The sequence below is a fragment of the Fringilla coelebs genome (assembly GCF_963513975.1).
Source record: "Fringilla coelebs genome assembly, chromosome: 4".
NCBI classification, from domain to species: domain Eukaryota; kingdom Metazoa; phylum Chordata; class Aves; order Passeriformes; family Fringillidae; genus Fringilla; species Fringilla coelebs.
The window spans coordinates 67,206,926-67,233,458 of NC_140032.1; the positions used below are offsets into that span (position 1 = coordinate 67,206,926).

The 26,533-nt window shown below is 41.7% G+C and overlaps 1 protein-coding gene across 1 annotated transcript in view; it reads left to right on the plus strand.

Annotated features, from left to right (window-relative positions):
• Positions 1 to 10,736: 10,736 nt before the first annotated feature.
• The window catches only part of ANKRD50 (ankyrin repeat domain containing 50), a 40,097-nt gene continuing 24,300 nt past the window's right edge, over positions 10,737 to 26,533 (plus strand). The window contains exons 1-2 of the mRNA XM_084205255.1: positions 10,737 to 10,870; positions 11,655 to 12,939. Coding sequence (XP_084061381.1) covers positions 12,461 to 12,939 — 479 coding nt within the window. The 5' untranslated portion in view covers positions 10,737 to 10,870; positions 11,655 to 12,460. The remainder of the gene's footprint in view (positions 10,871 to 11,654; positions 12,940 to 26,533) is intronic.

Below are 26,533 nucleotides of genomic sequence, written 5' to 3' on the forward strand. Positions count from 1 at the left end.
ATTTTGCCTCATTAATACCGACCGCCCACCTCCCGCACATCTGATGAATCCGCCTAATCCACGGCGTTTGAGAAACACCTATTGCCATGGTGTGCTTACATTTCCAGATTAAACAACATCTGATTCCACTGGGAGGGAATTACCTTTCGTGGCAAGGGTGGATCTCATGGAAGGTTTGGAAGAAGCTCCTTAATGAGCTGCTGGGGGATTTAGTGGTGGTAACTCTCTGCTGGGAAGGCAAAACGCCGAAGAACGTAACCAGCCCACGTTTATGGCTCGAAGAAGGAGAAAATGCAAGTGTGAAATTAGTGAAAGAAGATATTGATGGGAGTATGGAGCCTTGCTGGGACCACTGCTGCAGTGCCCACCATCCTTGTGTACTGCTCACACATGACTTGGGTTTATGTCAATAGGATTATAAAGCTGTTGATACACATGAATGCTATTACCTCCAGTAATAAGATGCCGAATTAGTAGTAAAATACTTAATCCTATTCCACTGAATTTAATGCTGTGAATACAATGCAAGAGAAAACACAGACAAGTCTGAACTTCCTTGGAAACAGACATTTAGATATTGACTTTCCTTAAAGGCACCTACTTGACTTCCAGGGATTTCTGAGATCTAGAACACTTGTCAAAGGAGGGAAATTATTATTTTCCTATGATGGCAGTGGCATTAATGAGTGTCTTAACATGGACAGTTAATACAGTGGCTTCATATAGGGCCATAATTCATCATTGTTAATTAGAAAATCGTTGAGTTTATTTTCTATTTTTCTGACAAAACCTGACGGAACTTCTGATAAACGCGGCTTGAATCTGTTTGGTTTGATTTACTGTAAGAATAATAGTGATTAGTGGTGAAAGGGGAAGAGAATAAATAGCTGCTAAAAACTGCAGAAAAACACAGCAGATATGATACTGGAGCCCCAGGCACCAAATGGATTCTTACCCCTTAGAAACACAGATTAATCTGAAAACAGTTGCAAAAGTATTTTAAAATGAGGCTCTCAGCAACGAGATGGAAAAGCTGTTGATGTCATGGATACACTCTGACTTCTAGTGCATGTCTATCTGCTGTACAGGCAGCTTCCTCAGTTATTTTCAGACTACTTTCAATCCTCTCCTTTATAGTAAGATTGTCTTTGCCATGGTGACTAATGACTTTTTCCTACGTTTGTCAAGGTTGATTTTTGCGCTGCCCTTCTGTCTCACTTCACCGAGCCTCTAGTGAGACACTAAAGGTTCCTTCTCACACTGAGAATTATTCCCCAGGCCTTGGATAATATGTGAGACACAGCTTCAAGCATTTCCACCACTGACTGTGTCACCTGAAGGGAAACTTAAACTGCACCAGCAAATACAAAAATCCCTTTAGTCCCAGCACTTCTCCAGCAATTCACACCTGACTCCCACCCAGATAATTTAATCTGTGGAGGCTTCAGAACTCTATTTATCATCTCTCCCTCTTCTCATTTACAAGACAGCTAAAGTTATCTCCACCTCCTTCTGCCTGGGTCCCATTACCCCTTTAATCCATTTAAATCCTTCCATTATTTTTTTTTTCTCTCTGCTAAATCCTCAGCTTCAAGGTCCTGTGTGCCACCCCTGAATGTTTCCAAGAATATTCAGCACTAAAGTACTGGAGTGGTTTTTGCCAAGAGTGAGTAGAAGCTTGCTGACAGTTTATCTTTGGCTTTTTTCCTGCTGCTTATGGCTATGCAGCAAAATGGACTTTGGGCTTTTTTTCCAGTCTTCTTGAAGGTTCAGAATCTCACCTATAAGGAAGTGAATAATGATTGGACTCAATGATCTTAAAGGCCTTTGCCAACCTAAATGAATCAATCTGTGACTGGGTCTAACTGGTAAATTTGTTTAGTTGAATACAGCATTTCAACAATAGACCAGTTTTTGTTTGGGTTTTTTTCCAGAGGAACTGTATCATCAAATTCATGCTTTTTACTCTTTTAACCTCAACTGCATTTGTATTTTTTAGACCTTTTTTCATGAGACTTGTTTCCAAGAGAAAGCTAAAATAGGAAGATCCGTGTTGCTCTACATCTAAATATCCTTTAATCCTTTTGGGCAGTGTACTCCACAAAACAATCTCATAAACCCTCTGCTCCCTCAGCCAGGCCTTTACCTCCTCTCCCAGGTTCCATTTCAATTGTCTGTGTTGTAAGAACCTTAAAAGGATTTTATGAAGATGACACACGCATGGAAACAGCCAGAACCCAAATCCTTTGATCTTGTGTCCTAGATTTTAGATCTCCACAGTTTGGATCTCCACAGCGTGCTCATGCCATAGAGAAAAGGCAGAGAAGGGTGTTGGGCAATGCAAGCCGAGTGGCAGGAGATCAGCTTGTGGAAGATGCTCAGGAATGCACCACCACACTCAGGGCTGATGAAGAGCTCTTCCAAAGCTGTCATCACGTTTGTCTTCCAGGTTCCCTGACACTGACTGGGCCAAACCAAATGCTACTGAAATCCAGACTCCTTTGGAAAAGTCTGCATCCGTCAGTTCAGGGGGGTTTTTCATCCATCACCGAAATATAGGAAATCTGAGGAAGCTGTTCCTGTTATTGATATTACTACTACTATTTTGGCTTATGACATTTCATAGGAACTGCCAACAAATATCCAAACTTAGTTTCTGCCCTGAATCAATTTTATGTACTTTCTGAATCACTCCTGAGTTACCTTTACCTTCTGAAGTGTCAGTAAATCACAAGGCTTATGTGTTTGGTAAGTGCAGAAATAACTGGTTTTCCCACTATGACACACCAAATTCTGTTTTACTCCAAAAACCCCTTTTTTTTCATGTGGGAAAATAGTAAGTGGAAAAGTTAGTTGCTTTGATGCAAGTATGTGTCGAAAGTTTTGAGTTATTTTGCTGTGTTGCATGAGAAAACATAATTTGATTCTTTCCTTTTCATTCCCTTTAAAAAGGGATTTTTTTGGATTCCTAAAAATCCATTAGAATAAACAGTCTGGATGATGAAAAACAGAGCAAGTTTCTTATTTCGGGGAAGGGAATGAAATTCTGCTTATCAAATGACACTAATGACCAAACTAAATTCCCTTCCACACAAAATGCACATGCTGTTTTTCAATCAACATTAATTTGTCTTTCTCATTCTATTTTCAAAGTCTAATGGGACATTTCTAAGGATATATTTTAGCTGCCTCTTCTAGATTCAGAAGATCTGCAATTAATCTAAGCAAACTTATCCAAAATATGCTCTAAAAATTCTTCATCTCACTATGTCTCATCTGTGTTTAGAAATGTGTTAGAAGGGGACTAATCAAGTGGTTTCATAGATGCAGTGAAACAGATTAAAAATCTTTCATATTTACCCCTGTTGATTACAATTTGTCATGAATAATTTTATTTTCTGAGTGTCTACAAGAGTTTAGTAGCCTCAGCCTGGGAAAAAATATGCATTTTATTTATACATAAAAATATAAAGTTTAGATTGCAATTTTTTTTTTAGGATTATGCTGATTACTTGTATTTACTAACTTTGGGAGCACAAAAATAATTCCACAAGCAATGGGGATGACTATTCAACTAGACCTTGGTGGAGCAGTGGAAGATGCTGAAACAGTTTTGCAAAGACCACAGCTGTCCTATGAGGAATTTTGGCAGCAAGGGCCACCAGGACAGCTCTGAACTTGCTCTTTCTGCTCCTGGCTCCTCCAGTGCTCCCACTGAGCTCCTGCAGGTGCTCCATGTTCCTTCAGCCTCCTCATAAGAAAGGAGGATCTGTATTTGCTATTTTGAGCACGCCTTATGCTAAGGAACAAAGATGGGCATGATTGCATTCCATATTATCTTCCAAAGTGCTGATAAGTCTGGGAGCTGAGCTGATAGATAACCCCAAATTTGCATTTGATAGATGTAGTACCCATAGAGGTAAGGTGATGGAAGGCAGAATGCTGCCCTGGCTTCACAGGAAACAGACTGGGTGGGTGAAGTTTGTTTAAAAGGATGGGCAAAATGAAATCAAATCTTCTCACTTCTGAAGTGATGATTTGCAGAGCACCCACAAACTGAGAAGAAAGCCAGCAGTCACTGCTAAGCGACCTGGGCAGCCTGCCTGCCTGCCTAAGGATTGCAGTGGAGTGCCTAAATGCACAAATTTCACAAATAACATGAAACTCTTGAGCCAGGGTAAACTAGATGGAGAGAAAATGTGTTAAAATGACTCATTAGAGTATCACAGTGTGCCTTCTTGCATAAAAGCTTTTGAGCTACTACAGGCCTAGGGCAGAAGTTTGTAAGAGCTTATACAGCAAAAAGTATTTTGGTTATTTATTACTCCTGGTTTAGCCTGAAGAGTTTATGCTGATTCAATAACATCAGTCAAACTTAGCTGGTTGGAGCAAGTTTATGCCTATCTTGTGTTACTGAAGTGGTACAAAATATTTTGGCAAACCTTACTTTAGCTTGCCATTTGACCAGGCATAAGAAAGGAGATAGGAAAGATTTACTATTTTTATTGTACTGATGGAGAAATAGAAGCAGGTAAGGTGACATGAGTTGCTCAAGATCACAGAGCAGGTCAGGGCAAGTGTTCAGACACTGCCTGTAACACAGACTGATGAAAACACTGAGATTATGTGAGAAACATACAACACACACACACACACGCACACACACACACACACACACACACACATATATATATATATATATATACACTTACTTATTTGTACACAAAATTGCCCAAAGTTCACAGCTTATTCATGTGTCACATAAAGCAAACATTTTGTTAGGTTTCACTAGGTTTATACAGAATCTTGTGCCAGCATAACATCCTTCATTATTGTAGTTATTTTGAATATTCACATGAGAATCAGTTGCCTAAGAATGTAACAATTTCTTTCATGCCTGGTCTGAGAATGTTACTGAATATACCTCTGGACCAACTCACATAAAAAGTCTCTTTCATGATTTAGTTTTCTCTTTTGACTTACTGCTATGGATTTTTTTTCTTTCTACTCCACAGACATTTTCATGCCATCACATAACAGCATCTAAATTCTTCCCTTCCCAAGGAACAGACAATTATATTTTCATCCAACAGGACAACTTATCAACTGCAACACCTGTTTTCAAGAATATCACTTGCTTTGGTGTTAATTTTGGCTGGCCTTCTGCATTGTCAACTGTTATTAAATGGAATGGTGATGCTATACCACAATTCATATTGCACAAATATTGGGTAACATGTTACTTCAAGGTAGGAGGAAGCTGAAGCAGATTCATGTTCCTGTACACACAGAAGTATTTAAAATTAGAATGACACAGGCTGGACAGACCCCAGCACTCCAGAGCACTATACCAACATGAATTTCTTGGATACTGAAAGCAGTTGTTTGGGATTTTTTGTTTTGTTTTTTGGTGGTTTTTTTTGTGTAGCTGGCTAAAAATTGCAATGCATTTTGCAGCCACCCAGCTAAACCCAGTAAGTATCAGAGGTTGAGCATCCATTATTAATCAGAAGATTCCTATCTTCCTCTGTGAAGATGCATATTTGTGTGTGTATAAATATTACACATACATATAAAAAAGATGCTGCAGCAAATCTTTAAAGCCAATGCCTGGGTTTTGCTCAAGAGGCATAAAAAGTGCCTTCAAGCCTATTGACTAAATTTAGTGTGCAATTGGGAGGATGGTGCTCTCACATCAGCACAGAGCAAGAAAAAAAAGCTACTCCTGAAGGAATTCAGAGTATTTAGGCTGATCCCCTATTTTGAACAGTCACCTGGCAGAGTGTTTTCCTTGACAGCATAGCAGTGAGGTGTAATGGTACCAACAGGATGATAGCCACACACAGCAGTAGACATAGGCACACCTATAACTATATGTGATACAAATTACACTTTCTAGGCATGGACAGCAGTTCTTTTGAGTGTATCTTAATTCTGTTATAAAGCTGCAAAATGAACATCCACCACTGCTGGGTATTCAATGCACACATGTATTTGTACAGAGGATGAGGATACGTGGATGCAAACCTCCTGCTTTCCCTTTTCTGTGGCTACAGGACAGACCCCAGTCCCTGTGTACCAAGAGACAGAGAATTGCTTTTTCTAAGCCAAAGCACAATAGCCATTCCTCAAACAAAATGCAACTAGATTGTGTTGTGGTGGCAGTTCTGTAATGACCTAGAAATGAATGCTGTCAGCCTGGAAACTGGAACTATTTCCTTTTCAGGGAAAATGTGAATTCAGCTCCCTCCTCTCCTGGCCAACTGTTCCAGCCACCACATGATCCTATCCCAGATCTTTTGTTTCATTTTGTTTCGACTTAGTAATTCTTGCATCCTTTGTTCACAGAGCTCCAGTTTCAATAGATGGGATAGATAGTACTCCTACCCAAATTACCTGGTAATGAGGAAGGGTGAGGAAAGAGCTGAAAGGAACTATTATGCTTCCTGGCTATATTCTTATGTAAAAGAACACTATTACCTTCATCTATTGAAAATCGAAATTGTGAGTGCAAGTCCCTGATAAGTAGGAAAAGAAGAAAAAAAAGCCAAACAAAACCAACCTGCATTATGCTCCTCTTTAAAAAAGGCAAGAAGGAACAAGATGGTCAGCCTCACTCAGTTCCCGAGGAGCTCAGGAAGCACAAAATCTTGGAGTCCATTCCCAAGTATGTGACTAAGTGACCAGGTGACTCTAAAGGATCTAATAATTGGGAATAGGAGCTAACCAACCCTTTGTGAGGCCTTTGACATCCATCCCCTGAAGCATCATTTAGGAGCTGAAGGATTCTGACCCGGGGCAATGGATGACCAGAGATGGATGGATGGATGGATGGATGGATGGATGGATGGATGGATGGATGGATGGATGGATGGATGGATCAGAGACTGAATGTGGCTGCCAGACTGGACACAGGCCACCCACGAACAGGACTTCCAGGTGGTTTTGTGGAGGCATCTTATATGATACTGACAGTCCCAAGTGCATCTCAGCTTAGAGAGACTTTAGGACCAAGACCTGAAACATCAGTATCAGAGGAAGGCTTTTGCCTGAATACTTCATGTGATAAGATTTCCACTATTTTCTTGGGAAATTATATTTTTTTTATGTTCATGTTCCTTTGTTATCCTAAGTCTGCACTATCTTTATTTATCATCAACCTCACTAATTTTACCTGTCAGAGAATGAAAGCATCTGAATTAAAAGATAATGATGCATGAAAATCAGTAACTCCAAAGTTACAAAAGCAGTTAAAATGACTACCCCGTGCTTAAGCAGATAACCACGCCTCGGGCCCACCCTTGCAAAACATTTCTTTCTGGATGTGAATCACTGCCTGCCCAAAGCTCTACCCAAGACAGGAGGAGCTCGGGAGGATGTGCAGCCCGGCTCCGAGCTGGCTGGGACGTGCGTGCACCCCGACCAGGGACTCGCACAGGCTGAGTCATGCACCAGCCACCAGAGAGGGAACAGCGCTCCCAGCTACACACAGAGCCAACCAAAGTTTGTGCTCACACGGGATAGCTCAGATCCTGATGACTCCAAGGATCAGCCTGCCGCTGCCTTTCTCATTGTGATCCTTTCACACCCGAGGAACATCATACTGAAACTGGCGAAATAATCGAAAAGCACGTAGCAGCCTTTCCTCATACTCTGCAAAAAATGTGGCAAATCATTTGGAAAGTACAAAAGATTTTTGCTTAACCCAGCCCCTCAGGTTTTTCCACTGTTACTGCAGACTTCTTAATGTTACAACTTTTTGTTCAATCTTTTCCCTCAAAGTTTCTTCTTTTGTTAGCCTTAAATAGAAAACTGTACTTAAAATCATGCACAACACAAACATCCCATCATTTAAAATCAGGTGCCTCCATGTGGCTCAGATTAACCAGGAAGTTTCCTACAGCTTCAGACCACTGAAACAAAAAGAGTGTTTTAGAGTTGTTGTTTTTTTTTTTCAAAATAGGAAATTTTGCTCTGTTTCATCTTCTTTTAGGCCTTATCTGTCAGCCCTGTAGCCTGCAAGGTTGCAGCCAATTAGATCACGGCTTGTTTGCTATCTGTGTCAAACGAAGTTATACAAAACCACAAAAATAAGGTTTGGTTCTTATCCTGATACTGTCTCATTAACTACAACGTTGCACAATTGTATCAGAAATATCTGACCCTCAGCTATAATAATTCACCAGGATGATGTCATCAGAGCTGTCACCTTAGGTATAGGAGGTACTACACAAATAATCTTGATAACAAAATGCCTCCCTTGCTTTTGAAGGTTGACTTCAGGGTCTTAGTTTCTTGTGTACAGATGAAAGATTGTGGCTGCTCCCCTTCATGACAACCTTGGGGTTTTGACCCTTTGAACTTATTTTTAAGGGTTTTTTTTCTTTTTTCTAAAAAAAAAAGATTTACCATTGAAGGTGTATATGCTGTTGGCTCCTAGTAGCAATTTGAGGGGAGGGTCAGTGCAAGGCCATTCACCTTTAGCTTGTACATAGAAAGTTTTTGAAAGGTCATGCTTTGGACTTTGCAAGATTTTGCCTAATTATACTTTAGGCCTGCCACATTTTTTCCCTAACTTCTGTTCCTCTCTCCTTTCCCCTCTCCTTCTTCCATTTGTAATTCCAGCAAGTATTTCAGACTCCTGATGTCAGCTGTAGGAGTGATTTCCTGAAGGGAAACTTAGCTCAGATGCAGTGCCCACCAGTCAGTTTTAGGGGGTCAATTATTTCGTGTGCTCTGTACCACACTAAAATCAAATTATTGTCATCTGGTTTGGGATGTATGTATTAGCACAGAAAGGTTAATTATATTCACAGTTATTCTCTATAACTCCATCATGCTAAATATCTGCTTTTAGCCAACCATGCTGCTATTCCACCTGCTTCACAATATGCATGCCGGATGTTGTGAAATCTGACAGCACCTTTTCACCCAAATTGGGTTCTCACTTGTGTCTTGGTCATAAGAAAGATGAAGTTGCACTTACCCCTGCATCTCATCATTGTCCAATCTCTTTTTTTTCCTCCTTGGGTCACCTACCAGTCTAATGCTTGTGCCAAGATCTGCTCCTTAACGTGTTGAATCTGCAATTATTTCTTGTGGGTTTTTAACCTTTTTTTCTCTCTGTCAGCTTCTGCTTTTTCTCTAGCCTGCTCAGCAGACTAGAGCTGCAATCCCACCACTCCAACCATTATCTGTCTCTATCCCTTCATTGTTTAAAGAAAAAAAAATGAAAAAAGAAAATATTTTACAGTTCAAAGTCTCTTGAACTTGTATTAGCATTAGTTTTGGAAGTCTTGAGTTTCCACAACATTTCGAAATGGAAAGGTGGTGCAGCTAAGAAGGAAAAAAAACAAGCCTAGAGAAGATTATTTGCCTAAAGTGTAGGGTTAAAAAAACCCAACCAAGTCAGAAAGCTTAAAAAACCCCAAAACAAAACAACCACACAGCATTTTCTTACTACTAATCTTATTTCTGTTTCTCCCCCACTCCCAATTGCTCTGCAAATTTGTAATTCACTGCTTCCAAAGGTTCTTCAAACTCGTTCTACTGGTTTTCAGAAGCAGACAGACTTGTTTTTCTAAGTACAGTTTCTCAGTACACCAACCGAATTTATTTAATTTTTCATTTTGCTCCTGCAAAGAACCCCAGGATGCTCCTTAAAGGGCCCTAAATCAATCATTCCGTTGTATCCTATGGATATATTCAGCGTGCTCTCCACAATGCCGTAATTACCTGGTGTACAAAACCATACAGAGCCGTGCTCAAATGAAGGCACTATTTAGCAACCGTATAGACCTTGACCCTCGATGGAAAAGTGCCTTATCATAACTAAAGCAGCCAGCTGCAAATTTTAATGAAAATCCTTCCCTTGCTCTATCACAGACAAAATACAGGAGGACAGTGGTTGCTTTGTTGTCATGGGTGGAAGGGGCTTCACAAGGGCCTCGTAAAGGTGTCCTGGAGTGAGATCCATTCTGTTTTCTTCCATATCAAAGTTGTCCTGGAGGAAGTTCTACCCTGGTTTCTCCCATATTAAGGTCCCTGGTTCCAAGGGTTTGCAGGGATCCACAAACTGTAAAGCTCAAGGGTCATTTTAACGTGGTCTAAGGGAAGGATGTGCGATGGCCCTTTGGAGCTCTTGGAAACATGATTTTGGGATGTGTGCAAACCCAGAAGCATGCTTGGCAAGGTGGAAAAGGTTCAGAATTGCTGCTACGATCTGGGGAGGCTGTCAGGGTACTGAATGCCAGTTCTGTCTGAAACGGGCCGGTCCGGGGCACGAGCAGGAAAGGCAGCGACAAGATCGAGCTCTGAGGTCCGTGCTTGCCTCGGAAAGCCGACCCAACCGCGGCGTTACTGCCAGGGCCCGTGCCAGCCCGGCGGGGGCAGGGGCTCTCCTCCAGGCAGGACCTTTTCCGCCCAAGCCCCGCGGCCGGGCCGGGCCGTGCCGGCGCCCCGGGCCCGCGGCGGGAGGCGCGGCCGCCCCCTGCAGGGCCGCGCCGGGAGGCGCCGCGGGAGCGGGCGGGACGGGGGCGGCCCCGGGGCCGGCACAAAGCCCGGGGCGGCGGCGAGGGGCACCGCCCGTCTCCCTCCGCCCCGCGCTACTTCGCCCCAGATGTCCCCGCCGCCGGAGGGGAAGGGGGGCGGGCCCAGGCGGGGCCGGGGCGGGCGGAGCGGGGAGCGAGGGAGGCGCCGAGCAGGGAGAGCACCGGGCGGGCTGAGGCAGCCGCGGAGCGGGGTGGCCGCGGCCCTGGCACGGCGGCGCCCGGGGGCGGGAGCCCAGGGGCCGGGCGGAGGAAGAGGAGGGGCGCGGGCAGCGGCGAGAGGAGCCGTCTGGAGCAGCCGCCGCGCCGAGGCGGCCACGGAGGTGAGCGAGCGGCGGGAGGAGGCCCCTGCCCGGCGGGGCTGACACCGGCCCCGGGGCTGGGGGTCCCCGCCGGGCGCGGAGCGGGTGCCCGGGTGGCCGTGCGGAGCCGGGTGTGAGGGCGGCGGGCACGGGGCGTGCGGAGCCGCGCCGGGGGCAGAGCTGAGGAAGGGCTGGGGCGCTCCCCAGCTGCTCGGGGGTTCCCCGGAGGGAGGGGGTCGCGCTGCCGGGCGGCTCCGAGCCGTGGCTGCCCGGGCGGGGCTGAGCCCGGGCCGGCTCAGGCGGTGGCCGGGGTGCGCGGTGCCGGCGGGGCACGGGGCGGCGGCGCGGGGTGTCACGGCGTGACCCCGGGGCTGCCGGGCGCCGCTGCCGCGAACAAAGAAGCGTGCGGGGAGCAGCGCTGCCCTGCTACACAAACTCCCGAAAACGCCCGCAGCCGGCAGGAGGGAAATGGGCTGAGGAGAGGATTCGCTGATGAAGCCTCGCTAGGAGGAATGTTTCTAGGATGGAAGGATGTAGTCGGTTCTCCTCGGGAGAAATGCAAGACTTGCTGTGGTTTTGAGGCCACTGTCATATCTGCTCATTGTTTATTGTTGGGGATTTTTTTTCATGTGGCTGATCACGCCTCGTAACAAATTTTCCGTAAAACGGCTCTCTTGATTAATTCAGCAGTATTAGGAAGAATAAGGAATACGAGCCCTTGACTTTGGTCTTTGTTGTCTGCGTTTGCAGCTGACTGAATTATGACTTGCATGTAGGGTTAAAAGTGCTGTCTCCTTTATTTCAGAGCTCTAGGGGAAGATGTTGTCTCTTCTGACATCTTGCGATTGAGATACCTGAGAACAGGTTCAGTAAGAATCAAGTTCCTGAAGAAGACGCTATGAATGTATTGAAATAAGAAGCTGTAAACATTTTTTTTTTCCCCTTGTCGCCTGTGCTGCATAAGAAACCGTAACGTGAAGCACTTCTCGGACACTCTCCCAGATGTATGAAGTCTGCAAAGCTCGCTGGCCAGACTGGCTGCTGTAGTCAGTGGTACTTGCCACGTTTGTGGTGTGTGTATAGTACTCTGAAGAGAAATCGCTTTTTTTATGAAATTCCCAGAAGGAACATTTTATTATGGACAGCTTTTTCTGTATGTATATCCAGAGAGATTAATGCCTAGAGTTGAAAGGCGTTTAGTATACACTGCAAAGTTGGCTTTCCCTCAGCTGTTCCAGATGTATTGTCTCCCCTGTACGCTGGGAACACACACAACTGCCTGAGCCACAGATGCAGCCATGGAGCTGCGTGAACTTGTGAGCCACACCAGGAGTCTCGCCGAGGGCTGGTCCCAGCCGCCGCTGCACGATGTCAGCTGAGCTGTGATTGAGCCGTGCTGATCCCAGCACAGCACGCAGATGGAGTGACACCCGTCCTGCAGAGGAGAGGCTCCTGAGCTTTACCCTGAGGAAAGGTGCCCGGTTGCCGTCGCCTCTGTCAAGTTCCGCGCGCGAGATTGTCCCGCGCCGGTTGAAGGCGCGTCTCCCCGTTCCTGAGATGCTGAAGATGTGCTGCAGCTTATGACACATCCGAGAGAAGAAGTGTTATAAAATGGCTCAAACCAGCTTGCTGCAGGGAAAGCAGTTCTACTGTAGGGAGTGGGTTTTCCACAAGCTTCAGCACTGCCTCCAGGAGAAAGCTAGCTGTGGCGGCAGTGCTGCCAACAAGCCATCTCTTGTAGCCAATCCTGGGAATAACAGCGGTGTTGTCTCTGGGAAAGGAGCTGCCTGGGGTGTGTTGTTGGTAGGAGGGCCCGGCAGTGGGAAGACAGCCCTGTGCACTGAGTTACTGTGGCCAAGCTCACCTGCAAACCTGCAAAGAGGCTTACATCGCCAGGCCCTGGCCTTCCATTTCTGCAGGGCCCAGGACTCTGACACGCTCTGTGTTGGAGGCTTCATTCGAGGTTTAGTCATACAGATATGCCGCAGTGGACTGATCCAGGGATATGAGGACAAGCTAAGAGATCCTGCCATTCAAAGTCTCTTGCAGCCTGGGGAATGTGAGAGGAACCCTGCTGAAGCGTTTAAAAGGTAAAAGCAAATTAAAAAAAACCCCAACAAAACAGCCCTATTGAAACAAACCCAAAATAAAACAAACAAGAAAAATCTGCTGTTTAGGTCTTCCTTCCAGGGAGCCTAAGATGCAGATAGTTTAAAACATGTTTGTTTCATGGCTTGTTATCTCTATCAGAGCGTGCAGGCTTACCATGGAAAAATCTAACTTTGTCATTATAGCTGACATAAATAAATATTTATTTTTAAAACAAAGTTTATTATTAATAGTAAATTTATTTACATTTGTATGTTAGTACCCTCAGATGTAACTGGAATTTTTGGAAAGACTTGAAAGTAATTGACTTCAGAGTGGAAAATATCTAGTCCATGGTCTCTGTGTGCCATAAAGGTAGAGCAGTTGTCCTTTACAGACCTGGAACAGACCTTACAGGACTCTTGGAAAAGCTTCCAATAACGTGCTCTGTCTAAGAGGAAACTGGGCTAATGGATCTCTGGGTCTGATCCAGCACATCGGTTTTATGTTTGTCTAAAAATATGTGGTAGGAAAATGTCAATTAACTCCTTATGTTTCTTCTCACAATATGCACAGATTGTGTCAAATCTTTATTGCTGTAAGTACTTCAAAGTGTTGATGGAATCAGAAATTGATCAAGAAATTGATCACCCTGCCCCTTAAGAGGTTTGTCAGCTGTCTAAGCTAAATGGAAAAGGAACAGACTTTTTTTCCTAGTGTTCCCTAACAAACCACAGTCTCCTGAGTATATCACTGGTAATTCTGTTTCTGTGAGGACAAGGGTATATGAAAGGATAAATTACATGTACATCCATAGATATACTTAGAACAATGTGCAGTCTTGAGCACAGCCTGTGTCTATTGGTCTTTATTCCTTTGGGTCACAATGAAGGAAAATTCATGAAGGGTAAGGCTTGTCTTCATCAACAGAGCTTCAGTTGAATGTGTTGCCAGCATAAAACTTCTCTGGAATATTGGTTAAACTGATTTTTTTTTTTTTTTGGTACTGTGTAGTGGTGTAACTTTTTGTGGTACTTGAGGGTTTATTGCCTGTTTCCAGTATAAAATTCCTCTCCTCTATTCTTTCTTTCCTGCCTACTAGGATTGTGGAGACAAGTACTGAGGTTGAACTGTGGGGCTTGCTCTCATTGTCATGGTGGTGTAAAAGAGCCTTCTAGTTCTGATGGCTGTTATGTCCTTGCCTGCTGAATAAACAGGATGCATGTCTACATTGTTCTCAGTGTAGTGTCTTAAAACAAATAGTCTAAACCGAGACTAGTTCTGGATTTTTTGTTTGCTGCTAAGTGAATATGCAACTTGTAACAGCTATTAGGGTCCTAATTTCAGAGGTATTAAGCCCTCTTAAATTCTAATGAATAAAAACTGGGTGCAATTAAGTGGCTATAAATGGAATAGCAGACTGGCCATCTAGCTTCAGGCAGTCTTTTAAAATCATGGAAGTGGATTAATCTGGTGTGTAAGAGCCTGTTTATGTTTAAAAGTCTGTTACAGGGAAATCTGACTAATTTAGTACAGCCAAGTTCTCAGTAAGAGCTGGAATCCTTCTTCTTGTGAAAGTGATTGCCTTACTGCACAGAAAAGGAGCTAGGTAAATGTCTTCAGACAAAAATGCAGCCTAGAAATATAAAATATAAGAGATATTTGTTTAGACTGATTTTTATAAACATAGGGTTTAATGATGGGCTGTTTTGAGTAGGTCAGTATACATGGTTCTTGGTTTTGTACTGGGAAAATAAAATAGGCACCAGATCCGGCAATGGTCTTTTCCCTCTCAAATTTTGCAGCACTGATTGTGAACTCCTGTTATTACATTACAAATACTTATGGGGTAGTACAGCAGCTTCAGTCAAGGAGATTTTTCTTTTCGCCCTTCATGTATTCCCTTGCTCCCACTTATCCTGATCTCCTGCTCTCAGAAGCAGCTGTGGTGGCTGGCGTTGGTTCTCCTGTTTCAGATTTAAGGGAGATGAGGTGTTGGAGACAAGGTGCTGTGCTGGGAATATAAGTTTTCAGCACTGTGGCAGGGGACCAGGAGGTGGCTGTTGACAGCGGCATCACGAGCTTGTTCTGCTGGGTGATACAATCTCTGTCCACAAACAAGAGGCACTTGGCCACCCCCTTCCCACCATCAGACACCTCAGTCATTTGTTTGATTGAGCCTTTGCTCCTTTGCTAGTGTATAAACCATGCAGGGAATGTTTTAACAAAACTACAATTTAGGATGTTCCATGGTTTCTAAGACTTGCCACTGAGCACTTCGATCCTCTGCCCCGGTGTGTTCAGAGTTTATGTTAAGTGAAGGTTGTTGTGACGTGAAATGAGTTCTAGGAAGACTTTTCTGTCAGATGATTGCATTTCTCATTGTGTAAAGGTACAGAAGAAACACAAAGTGCTTCATTGATTCTTGCCTTATTTTAGTTTATTCAGTAGAAGAGGAGAAAGATTTTTCTTTAAAGGCACTGTCAAATTTTTGCTCTGCTTTTCACAGCTGCTCCAGACCCAGCCATGTATTCATGGCCTAAAATGGAAAGACTTCTCTTCATAAGTGCTAAACAAGATGATACCACTCTATTTTTGTGCTGATTGTCCTGGAAATACTGAGAAAGAAAAGCTTCTTAATGTCTGGTAACATGCTAGTTTATAAACAATTTGTTTATAGTTTGTTAGCTAAAATGGTGACATGTTTCTCTGAAGGATGTTTCTTAAATAGATTTTCAGCAGTCCTGATGATCTTGATGTGCAATCAGTGACCCTCAGAGTAAAGATGTTTCTCATGCTGTTTAACTGTCGCCTCTTAAAAACTTCTTATGCATTTATAAGCTTTAAATGCCCTAAAAATTCTTTCAGGGGCAGGTCTTGAAATTTGGAAGAACCAGAAGGGCTGAATTATACAGATGTATTTGGAGTTTTGCATTTGTTGCTGCACTGACAGCTGAGAGAAAGAACAGCTACTTACAGCACTTTTCTTATCAGGCACTCAGTGCTGGAGCAGAAAGCAGCTTAAAATGTGAGGGAGAGTGCTGAACCCTCACACTCATATTTTCAGTGAAAGTAAAGCAGAAGGGAAGGAAAAGATATTATAGACACCAGAAGTTAAGAAATTATGTGATAAATAATTTAATTCAAAAGGTCCATTAAGCTCTTATTCCCTGTCAATAGAGAGAAGTTAAATTCTGAATAACCCAAGTTTTGAAATGCTATCTCTAGGGTTGTTTTGGTTTTGCTGCAGCAAGTTTGTGCTTCCAGTGATTTGTTAGGAATACAGGCAGATACCACTTATCCAAGGCCATGAGGGCATAGAGCAACTCTGATATAAGCTGTGGATAATGCTGAGATTTGTGTAAACCAGGCTGGAGAAAGGCATTTCCCTCATGTTCCTGGTTTATGTTTTCCAAACAGAGGAGATGACATGAAACACCTTCAGACAGTAAGGAAAGGCACAGAATTCCCATGTGTTGTGCTGCAGTTGGGATTATTGGTGGGAGGCAGAGCTTACTTCATTCACTGCCCAGAGAGTGTCTGTCACTAGAAGTGTGGGCATGGTTTACCCTGCAGAGCTGATTCTTTTTTGGAGCCATTGCTCTTGAGTTTGAAAAATACCCAAGACCAAGGCTCCTGGGACAGAGAATTTAGAGGTGGAAGGTCTTAAATAACATCATGTTTTTAAACTCCTAGCAAACTCACCTTCAGTGTGTGTTGGTTTGTTACAAACTTAAACCAAACTTTTGAATTTTGCTTGGGTGTGTTGCTGCAATTAATAAATCACCAAAAAAATGGTAAATTTTCACATCTCCCAGCAGGTTGGTACAGGTGGAGCTGCTTTGTTCTCACTCACAGGTGAAATTTCTTTACATCTTCTGGGTGTATTTTCAGGAAATTTCAAATCCTGTGAGACTTCTCACATCCTTAATTCTCACATACCGAATTTTGATCAGTGGTGTCCAAGTGGTTTTTTGCTTGTGAGGTATCCTAACATTTTATTACTAAAATATTTCTCATACAGCTACTTTGATGTAAGAGGATCTAACTGAAAAGGAATGGGAAATGGGAAAAAGAATGAAGCTGTGAATTCAGATTTCCACTTACTACATTGCTAAAGCTGCATTCCCATGCAAGTAGATGTCTCTGATCAATAGAGACCCAAAAGCCCCAGAAATTTAAAAGAAATAAAGCCACAAAACCAAACCAGAAAGAGCTGCTGAACAAATCTATTACTCTTTAAGAGCTTCACAGATGTTTTCTCAAGCTGATGTTACGTCCTCTTTACCAAAAGTGAATATAGGAAAGCAGTACCCCAGAGCTTAAGTATATATGTTATTTTTTTTTTTTCAGAAAGGACACCAGATTCTATGCATGCTGGTGCTAAATTCAGTGCAATGATTCCTTTTTCAGATTCCCAGACTATCAGAGCTTTTCTTCTGTTTCTAACTCCTCATCTCTTTGTGCACAACAGATTTGCCTTGTGATTTAATGTGACCAATAGTGTTCAGTGATGTAAAACGCCAAACAGTTTTATAATTCTTAGAATATGCAAATACCTGTAGACTTGAGTGTAAGAGGTGTGAGAGGTCATGTAAGGTTCTCTGCTGACTGCAAGTTTGAAGCAGGGGTTTATGTTGATTAAATTTGAAAGCCTTGTATGAGTTGTGTGAGTCACTCCCTTGGACAGCGTTAAAGTGCAGCAGGGCCTGTGCCAATTGCTGTTATCTATGTAAAGTTCCTTCTGCCTGCTTGGAGAGCTCCAAAGGGTTGAGCCTCTGGTGTTTTGTCTTTGGCAATGTAATGGAAACCTCATAAAGGGCAGAATTCAGAGGAAAAACCTCTGAGTTTCAGCCAGGGCTAACAAGCATTTCCTTCCCCCAGCGCTTCACCTGTATTGCCTTTCCATGCTACTAAGTTATTTATCTTTTTTTTTCCCTCTTCCCTCAAGAGTCATGTATCATCAGAAAGTTGCAAATGCTAGGTGATAAGAGTTTTTACTCCTATCTAAGTGGTATGGTGGTAACAAGTTTTATTCCAAGTTCTAGATTCTTTGTCTGACAATGTAGAAAAACAGTGGTTTGTTCAGCAAACCTTCTGTGACTTTTGTCTAGGGACTTCCATTCTGCAGTACTGAAATGCATTTTCCTGCTTAGATGAAGGAAAAGATTCAGACATTGAGTTGTAAACGATGACAGATGAAGTGTGAAGTAGCTGTTCATTTTTAGAACTCTTTGTACCATCTTTGAAGTCAGTAATATAATTAAAATTATAATGAATTGTGTAGGCTTTATTGAGCAATTAACTAGTGAGCTTTTTGCTGGTTTGGAGTAGCCTACTCTTAATTGCAAAAATCTGAGTGCATTTTGGAGTAAATTTGAGATGAATTAGGAGTATCCTGACTTTAGTGGGTTTTGATATTGCACCTACAAACTTGGGAATTAACCAAAGTGCTAATTGGGGTGCTTCTACTGCAGTTTGCAGCACCCCAATTCCAAGATTGCTGTGAAAAGGTGAGAGGCAGCACATTGGAGACAGTTAAGGATATCTGAGCTTGGGCTATTGGAAACCCAAAAGCTGCTGGGATTTCTATCAATTTACTCTAGAGGACATTAGTAATTCAGTATTAATCTTTCATAGACGATAAATGACTCAGTTTTTCTCACCCAGGTCTCAGACTGTCTGGGAGTGATCTACTTCTTTTTCTCTGATCTGCTTCCTTCTGGAAAGGGCTGCTGCAGAGCCTTTCCATCTTCTTCCAGAACTTCAGTACAGTTTTGGGAGCTGTAGCTCTCCAGTGGTTGCAAGAAGGGTGTGAGTATATAGATTTTGTCAGGCTGTCTTCATTTTGTAGAGTTATAAATGGTAGAAACAAAGGCAAGGACTAACTGTATCCTGTGTCATGCAAAGAAGGATCTGAATGCATAAGAAATTAATTTACAAGATTCTTTAAAGAAGTAAGTTAAACTTCCAGTGTGTTTGTTATACATTTACCACATGTAAAGTTCAAATGTGCAATTGTCAATTGAGATGGTTGGAAAGGGAGCTCAGAAAAATCAAGTCCAGCATCTCCTTCACCAGACACAAAAAGCTGAAGAAGCTGGCTTCATCTGCTCTTATGCTTCACAGTTCTTCTAGAAAAAAAAAAAATCCATGTGTTACTCTGAGTTGGCTTCTTCTTGCTATAATCCAAGTTTTTTACTACTTAGGGTGTTCTCCAGAAACATGAAGAATAAATTTTTTCTTTCCTTTTTGGGACTGCCTTTTACATCTCTAAATACAGCTTTATTCTCTTTCATCTCAGCCTGAAATTCAATAATTCATTTTGTTAGTGTGTCCTCAGAGGTCACACCTAAGAATGTGGCATTAAAAAATCCCTTACCAAAATAAAAGGGTTCGGTTTCTAAGGGGAATTTTTCTTATCAATGTTTTAGATGTGTAAATAGGCAGCATTCTACTTCTGTACTTGCTCAGATTTTTGTCCATTCATACATCTTTCACTTATGCTTGACTAGAGTCCTGAAGCTAGTTGGACCCTAGCCCAGAAGATCTTGATCGGATAGAAGATTGAATTCTCCTTTTAGTAGGAGTTTTCAGTTAAAAACTATCTCATTACGGTTAAAATCGTGTTGTTTTGTTTATCTGTGATTTATTTAATACTCAGAAATTATGGAGGCAAGATATCAACTGAAAACCATACCAGTTTATGGGTGAGATGAGAAACTATTTCTGTAAGATCATGGCACAAGAGAGTTAAAAAGAATCTGCAAACTCAGCTTGTCTTTCCAGTAGAGTTGCAGAAGGTAAATTTGTTTTTGTGAGAGCATCTTGACTCTGCTGGAACTTCGGAGTATTTATGTGTAACTGGGCCTTTAGACTTTTAACTGGTGCTGGGTTTTATAGGAAACTCTGTGTTCTGGTGTTCTCCAGCCCATTAGAACCGCTGAGCATTGCCTGAAGCTTAAGTACTTTGTGGCATGTTTCTCTTTAGGCTTTTCCCTTAAATCTGTGGAGTTAACGGGTCACATAGCAGCAGTCAGTGTTTCTGCAAGAGCAAGCTGTATGTTCCTCTTTCATAGGATGGAAGCACAGCCTACAGACTGAACATAATACCGTTTAAGGTTTTAACCTTTTCAGATTAAATTACCATAAGAAAGTTTCCCCGAGGCATTTTAATAATGACAACTTACATAGACCTTTTTGTCTTCTACTTCTATAGGCATTAACATTTTGGCTTTAATCAATGTGGCTCAGACTTAAACCTTACAGGTTTTCCTATAAGCTGTTTAGTTAGATGGACCTTCATAGCAATTCTTACTTGTTAATTATTTCCCTTCCCTTCAGTTTTCTGTGCACATGTTCATAGCTTGTGCAAGGGTTTAGGTTTCTTTTCCTGTCTTCTTTTTCAATGAAAAAATGAAAAGGATTTGGTGGATTGTGAAGTAGAAAGGATGTAGTGTCTTATATACTGGGAGAAGATAGTATTGAAATACTGCCTCCTGAAAGCCATGACTTGAAGAGGTTTCAGTTTCTTGTGTGTGATGATGTGTACAGTACACTGGGAATGGTGAGAAATCTTCTGTCTTTCTCCAGGAGCAGGAGTGTTTTCAATAGTTAATGCAAAGACATTTTGTGATTGAAGAATGACTGCTGAAAAAGAAATAATCAGGCAAAAAGGCAGGAGAATAATTGCATTGACCCAAGGGTTGAGTTGCACAGAGGTGTTCAAAGGTATTGCAGAGGAGGTGCTAGATAGAAGGAAGTGGGTAGATTCCTGGTCTGCTTGTTGACATCAAAATGTGAGAACATAGCATGAAAAAAGAACTGAAAATGAGATCATGAAGAGAAGGCAGCTGGGGAAATGTATGTAATGAAGAAATAAAAGGGGCAAAACTATTGCTATCAAATTCCTCTCTCTGTCACATTTGCAGATACCTTAGCACAGACTGAGCGCTGTGCAGGCAGGTAGGAGGTGTCAGACTTTTGGGCTCAGTTGTGGATGCTGCTGTTTAAATTGATGGGAGTGAGAGGAAGGATGGAATAAAGGATCATATGTGATGAGTGGACTTGGAGTCCACAGACCACCAGCAGTGTCTTTTCCTTGGGTTTTTTCCTTTGTCACATCCTAATAAGAGCTGATAGTGCTTATGTGGAGAAGGGAAGGTGGGCACCTTGCATAAGATGCAAGTTGTGTGCTACAGATCTGGGATATTTTAGAACATGAGAGAAGGAAGGGGCCCTGGCAGCACCTTATTTCAGGTTATTTGCAGCATCATGGAGTTGTCCTGGAAGAAAGAGAGCCCTGTTGAGGAGTTCTAGGTCATTTAAGGAAAATATCAGCAGTATAGAGATGACAGTAACAGGCCGGTAGGAATGAACCTCAAGAGGAAAAACTGTTCAGAATGGGATTGCAGCATGATCACCATCTTAGAGCATTAATTAACAAGTCTTGGTTTAACTACATCAGCTCTCCTGCAGTGATAGTGAGCATGATGCACTAAGCTGTCTATCCTTTCTCTACACTCTCCTGGAGCAAAGTTCAGCAGGACATTAGAAAAAAAGCTCAGTTTGTAGGTAAAGTGAAGCTGAACCATGATAAGAGAAATAGAGGATTTTGGATTACCTTAAATGATCAAAGTCTAACTGATGGAAACTTCAGCAGTCAGCAGCACACCACCAAATCTTTTTGTGTTTCTATACTTTTTTTATTAATACCTTCTTTAATTTTAAATTGTGGTTTTCATCCCCAGTAAACAATTTGTGTATGAATAATTGGACGAGAGGAAGAGGAAGTTGTAGTTTCTGTCACTTGTTGTATTGTAGCTAAGGCTAATAAATATGAGGCTACAAAAACAGTTCCAGAGCTAATTACAACAGTGCAGTAAGATTATAGAATCAGGGTTACACAGTGCTAACCTAACAATGTTTCTTGAGGGTGAACTATGGTGACAAGACAGAAAGCATCAATTGGAGTTTTGCAGGCAAAACAGAAAGACTGTATCTGCTTGGGGCTGGGGATGAAAAAACCCAAACCACAAGGTAGCTGATAAGGCCCCAGAGTGATGCATGAGGAACATATGCTGTGAACTGTGCTTTGGGGAGTGTGGGAGAATAATTTTGAATGGGACACACGAAAGCTGCTCCATCTGTTGCCTCTTCAACTAAGTGCAATAAACATTAGGATAGTCCTTTTTACTAAGATGGAAAATAAGATGGATAAAGATATGTGGTAACAAACAGAGTAGGAAAGTTGTCTTAACTGTGCTTGACTAGGAAGGTAAATTCTCAACAGCTTTTCATCTCATATTTGTGCAGAGGATTTTCTCAAGATGAGGTTGGACAGTATAATCCTGCAATCAGTTCAGCAGTGGAAGTGTGAAGTGCTTTATGATGGTGTGCAAGACATGAGGCAGGCAGGTGTGGAACAACTTGATTAGGGAATGATCAAGATTTTAAAATGTCAGTTGTTGATTAGCTTGGTTCTTCCAGGCTGGAAGTTCAAGAGCCCCCTGTTCTGAAGAAGGAGCAGCTTAGTGCTGAAACAGCCACTGCAGCTCCTCTTCTTCCCACTTTCCAATCAGTAATGTTGGGGTTTTTTCCCCCTTTGGAATGCCTGGGATAAATCTAGTTATTTTGGGGGTTGTCACACTAAACTGCAGTAAGGATGGTGACTCTTTATTGTGTGTATTAATCGACTGTATGCTCTTTTATGGTCATGGAATAATAGAACATAGTAAACAAGCATATAGCCTGACAACAGGCACACAATTGAATTTATTCAGTGCAGTTTTCTACCTGCCTCATCTGGGAGGTTTTAGGTTCCTTTTTGTGCTTAGCATTTCTCTCATGCCAGCAAATACAATCATATACCTGGAAAGAAATATCTGTTCCTTCAGTTGTGTTTATGCACTGCATAAATAGAAACAGAAAAAAAAAAGGGATTTTTGTCTATCTCAAATAGAATAGATTTCAGAATATTTGTAGAATAATACCTACAAATTCAAATGCCTGTAAAGCTACAAGAATTTCAACTCTGTTGTGTAGTAATGTATTTAGATGACACAGCTTATAGAAGTTACATTTTTGTTTAACAAAGAATTATTAGTTTTGCTACAACTAGGTAATCAGGTATTTAAGAAGGAAAGCTGAAAAGACTGAATCTATGTGTGTGTGTGTATACATATATATATATATATATATATATATCACTCACTCTATCTTTAATTTCATAAATGATTTAAAACTAACCTTGTAATTTTGATACATTCTGTTGTGTATATAAACTTGGTCATTTTCTTATTGTGGTGCCCCACTCTTGCATGTTGCGTTTCAACCACAGGCTTTTGAATATTTGCAAAGCAAGTTGTTATCTTAACTTTACCTGTATGCAAAATAAGGCAAAGTATAGGCAATTCTCTCATTTCTACTAATGATAGTTTTCAGTGAGTCTGATTTGATGCTTTCATCTCATGCATTTGATCTAAAGTGTACATTCTTTGGCACCTCCTACTTTTTTTTTAAAAAAGAGAGGGATGGATTTGCAGGAAAAAATACCATTGAGAACTTAACTGATGCTTAATAGAAAGAAAAACATTAATTTTTGACCCTAAGTAAAGAGCTTCAAAGCAAAACCTGGTAGATGACAAATTCCAGGAATGCATCTAAATAACAGCAACTTAGACAACAGCTCAAAAACTGGGGATGGAGGAGGAGGGGAGATAGGCTTAGTCATGTAGGTCATGGGACAGACAAAAGATAAGTCAGGGAGTAATCAAATGCCTTAGGTGTCTTCATACTAATGGAAAAAAGGTAAGGGGTGAACAAGTAGAACTGGAAATTTTAGTGTACAGTCAAGATTGAGTTCAGTGCTCTAAAAGATCTGTCAGGATAACTTGTATAACAGGTATGTGTTTAAAAAAAGTAGCTTGTTTTGTACATAACATGCTTGCTTGTAGTTCTAGACTAAAGTAAAGAAATTAAAGCCACTGGGAAATCTGAATAAAATACATGTATCACATGTGGTGATAGCCCTACATGTGGGATTTCTGTTTGAAGGTTTGTTGGTAAGCCTGATCTTCCATGGAGTGTAAATCTAACTATCTATCAGACCACCTTGTGTGTATAACGGTTTACCTGCTTTGTCCAAATAGGGTTTGTGGTAACTCAGAGAGATTCCCTCACCTCAAAACCATGTCTTTTGTAAAATTACAAGTGCTTTACCCTACCAAAGCAGCAAGCTCAAATAAGCTAAGGTGCTTTAAGATAACAAGTGGTGTCATCCATGGCATAGAATTTGGATGATAATGTCTGCAGAGTTAAAAATTTGAATAGCAGATAGGAGATAAGCATCAGCTGGGAAGGCATGGGACAAGCAGGAGTCTGCCAGTGACCATGCTTCTGATGTCAAAGAGGAGAGAATAGTTAGTGGGGAGACGCAAATTAGCTTCAGTCAGATTGGAAAAAATCAGCTGAGGAAGTGAAATCTTTTGGATATAGTGACTGTGAAATGATCTTAAATGCATGTGTTGGGTTAATGGTTGGACTCAAAAGTCTTTTCATAGAATGCTAAATGATTCTATGATTCTTTGCTTAGAAGGGGAGGAGGTAGACAAACTAAAAAGGATGGAGATGTTCACCATCTCAGATTTGTGAGTAAGATCTGATGAAGGCAAGTATAATGAAAGCAAGGAACTGGCTGGGAAGAGCACTGAGGTCTCAAAGCACTGTATTAAATGTCTGGTTCAGTGAAACTGAGCTCCTCCTCACTCATGTGTTACACTGCAGCAGGAAGGGGCAGGAAGAAAATAGAGCAGCCACTAAATGTGAAAGTGAAAGAGTCATGTAAAAATGAGAGCAAGACTGCAAGTTCAAGGTGCATTGATTATGTTTCCTGTGAGGTATGTTTTACAAGAAGTAACTCCACTTATGTTAGCAGAAAAAAAACAATATCCACCACGTGTTGGTCTGCTATTACCTGGGGAAAAAAAACTGATAACAGTGGGAAAGCTAAAATGTCAATGCTCCTATATATTGCCCTTTCTTTAAAAACAGTCATTTTGCAGTCAGCTAACATAATTAAAAGTAGCAAGAAATAGGTAAAATCAAAGAAAAATATAGCCCAGGCCAAAACCCTCAAACAGCTATCCGACACAGAATAGGTGAGATGTTCTCAAACTGTTACTGATTGTCTGCAAGGAGAGGTTTTCTTTATCAAGATTGCTGAAAATTCAGAGTTGAAAGAAAAATTTGTGTATTTAGTGCCTTGATTTAAGAAGGGTATAAAAGGTGTGGGGAATTAGAAATGTGTCAGTCGAGATGAAAAATGCCAGAAGAAATAATCAGACAAACTATTTGCAGACAGCTGGGAGATAACAAAGAGGTGAAAAACAACTAGCATGGTATGACATGGTTTGGTTTTGATAAATTTAATCTAATGTCTGTTTGGAAGAGTCACAAGACTGGTGGATAAGAGAGAACCATAAATGCCAACTTGTCTGCAGGAAGGCTTTACTTGCATGGGACTGGTGCAAACAGGCCATGTGCAAGGTAGAACTATATTTGACTACGTGGAATAAGAGATTAGCAACTGTACTTCATTATCAGTACTCCACTTTCAAACTGACACAGCACATCAAGTTGGTTTCATACCAACTTTTTCCTGTGGGGTTTTTTTTTTTTCTTTTCAATCTGTTCCTTCATTCTGTCAGGTGACTAGAGAGAAATGGTTTATAAATTTTGGGTACTACTGGCTTCCTTGTAATCACCCTGGTGTTATCTGTGGGGCAGAAATTATGGGGCAGGAAGTACAAGGTTTGAATTGCAGAAAAGCAGGTAAAGGTTAGACACAGGAGGAGAAAACTTCCCAGTTTCAAGAATATTGAAGCACTGGAATAGATTGCTTAGGGAGACTACTGATTTGTGAAAATTTTCAGGAGTGCCTAGGCTTGTATCTCAGGAATGGCAGATACAGAGCTGATCCTGCTGAAGGCGTGGCAGTGGACTAGGTGACCTCTCTATCACTGTAAAACAGAACTGAGAGTTTGTTTTGAATACATTGATTTGTTTTGTTTGTTTTTTCTTTATATTACATGTTTGGGGAAAATCATTTCATTGTCTTGTGTGCTGTTCCCCTCTTTGCCCTTGGGGACACAGATTTTTTGTATGTCAGACTCGGCATAATTTAGAATGTATATTCCATTTAAAATCCAGTCATCCTGCTCCTGGTAGCAGGGAATGATTTTCAGCCACAGTTGTCTGTCCTTTATAATAGCCAAGTTGTTTGCAAACTGTTATGGGCAGTCCACTATTACACCAAAATATTTGCTCTTAAGGCTTCTATTTTCTGAGGTCTCAGGTAAATTCCCAAGTAGATCTCCTGGCTGTGCTTTATAGCCAAAAATCACCTCTGTGTTTGTGTGAGACTGTAGGAGGGCTCTAATCAATTCCCAGGGTCCAGCATAGCCTGTTTCTGTGGGACCAGTGGCGCTGGTCCCACCATCAGCTCTGCTTTTGTCTGGCCTGATGCCCTAGAGCTGGCTTTTGTGCTCTCCTGCTGGGGCTGCAAGTCTGCCTTACAATTGCAGATAAAATCCAGGT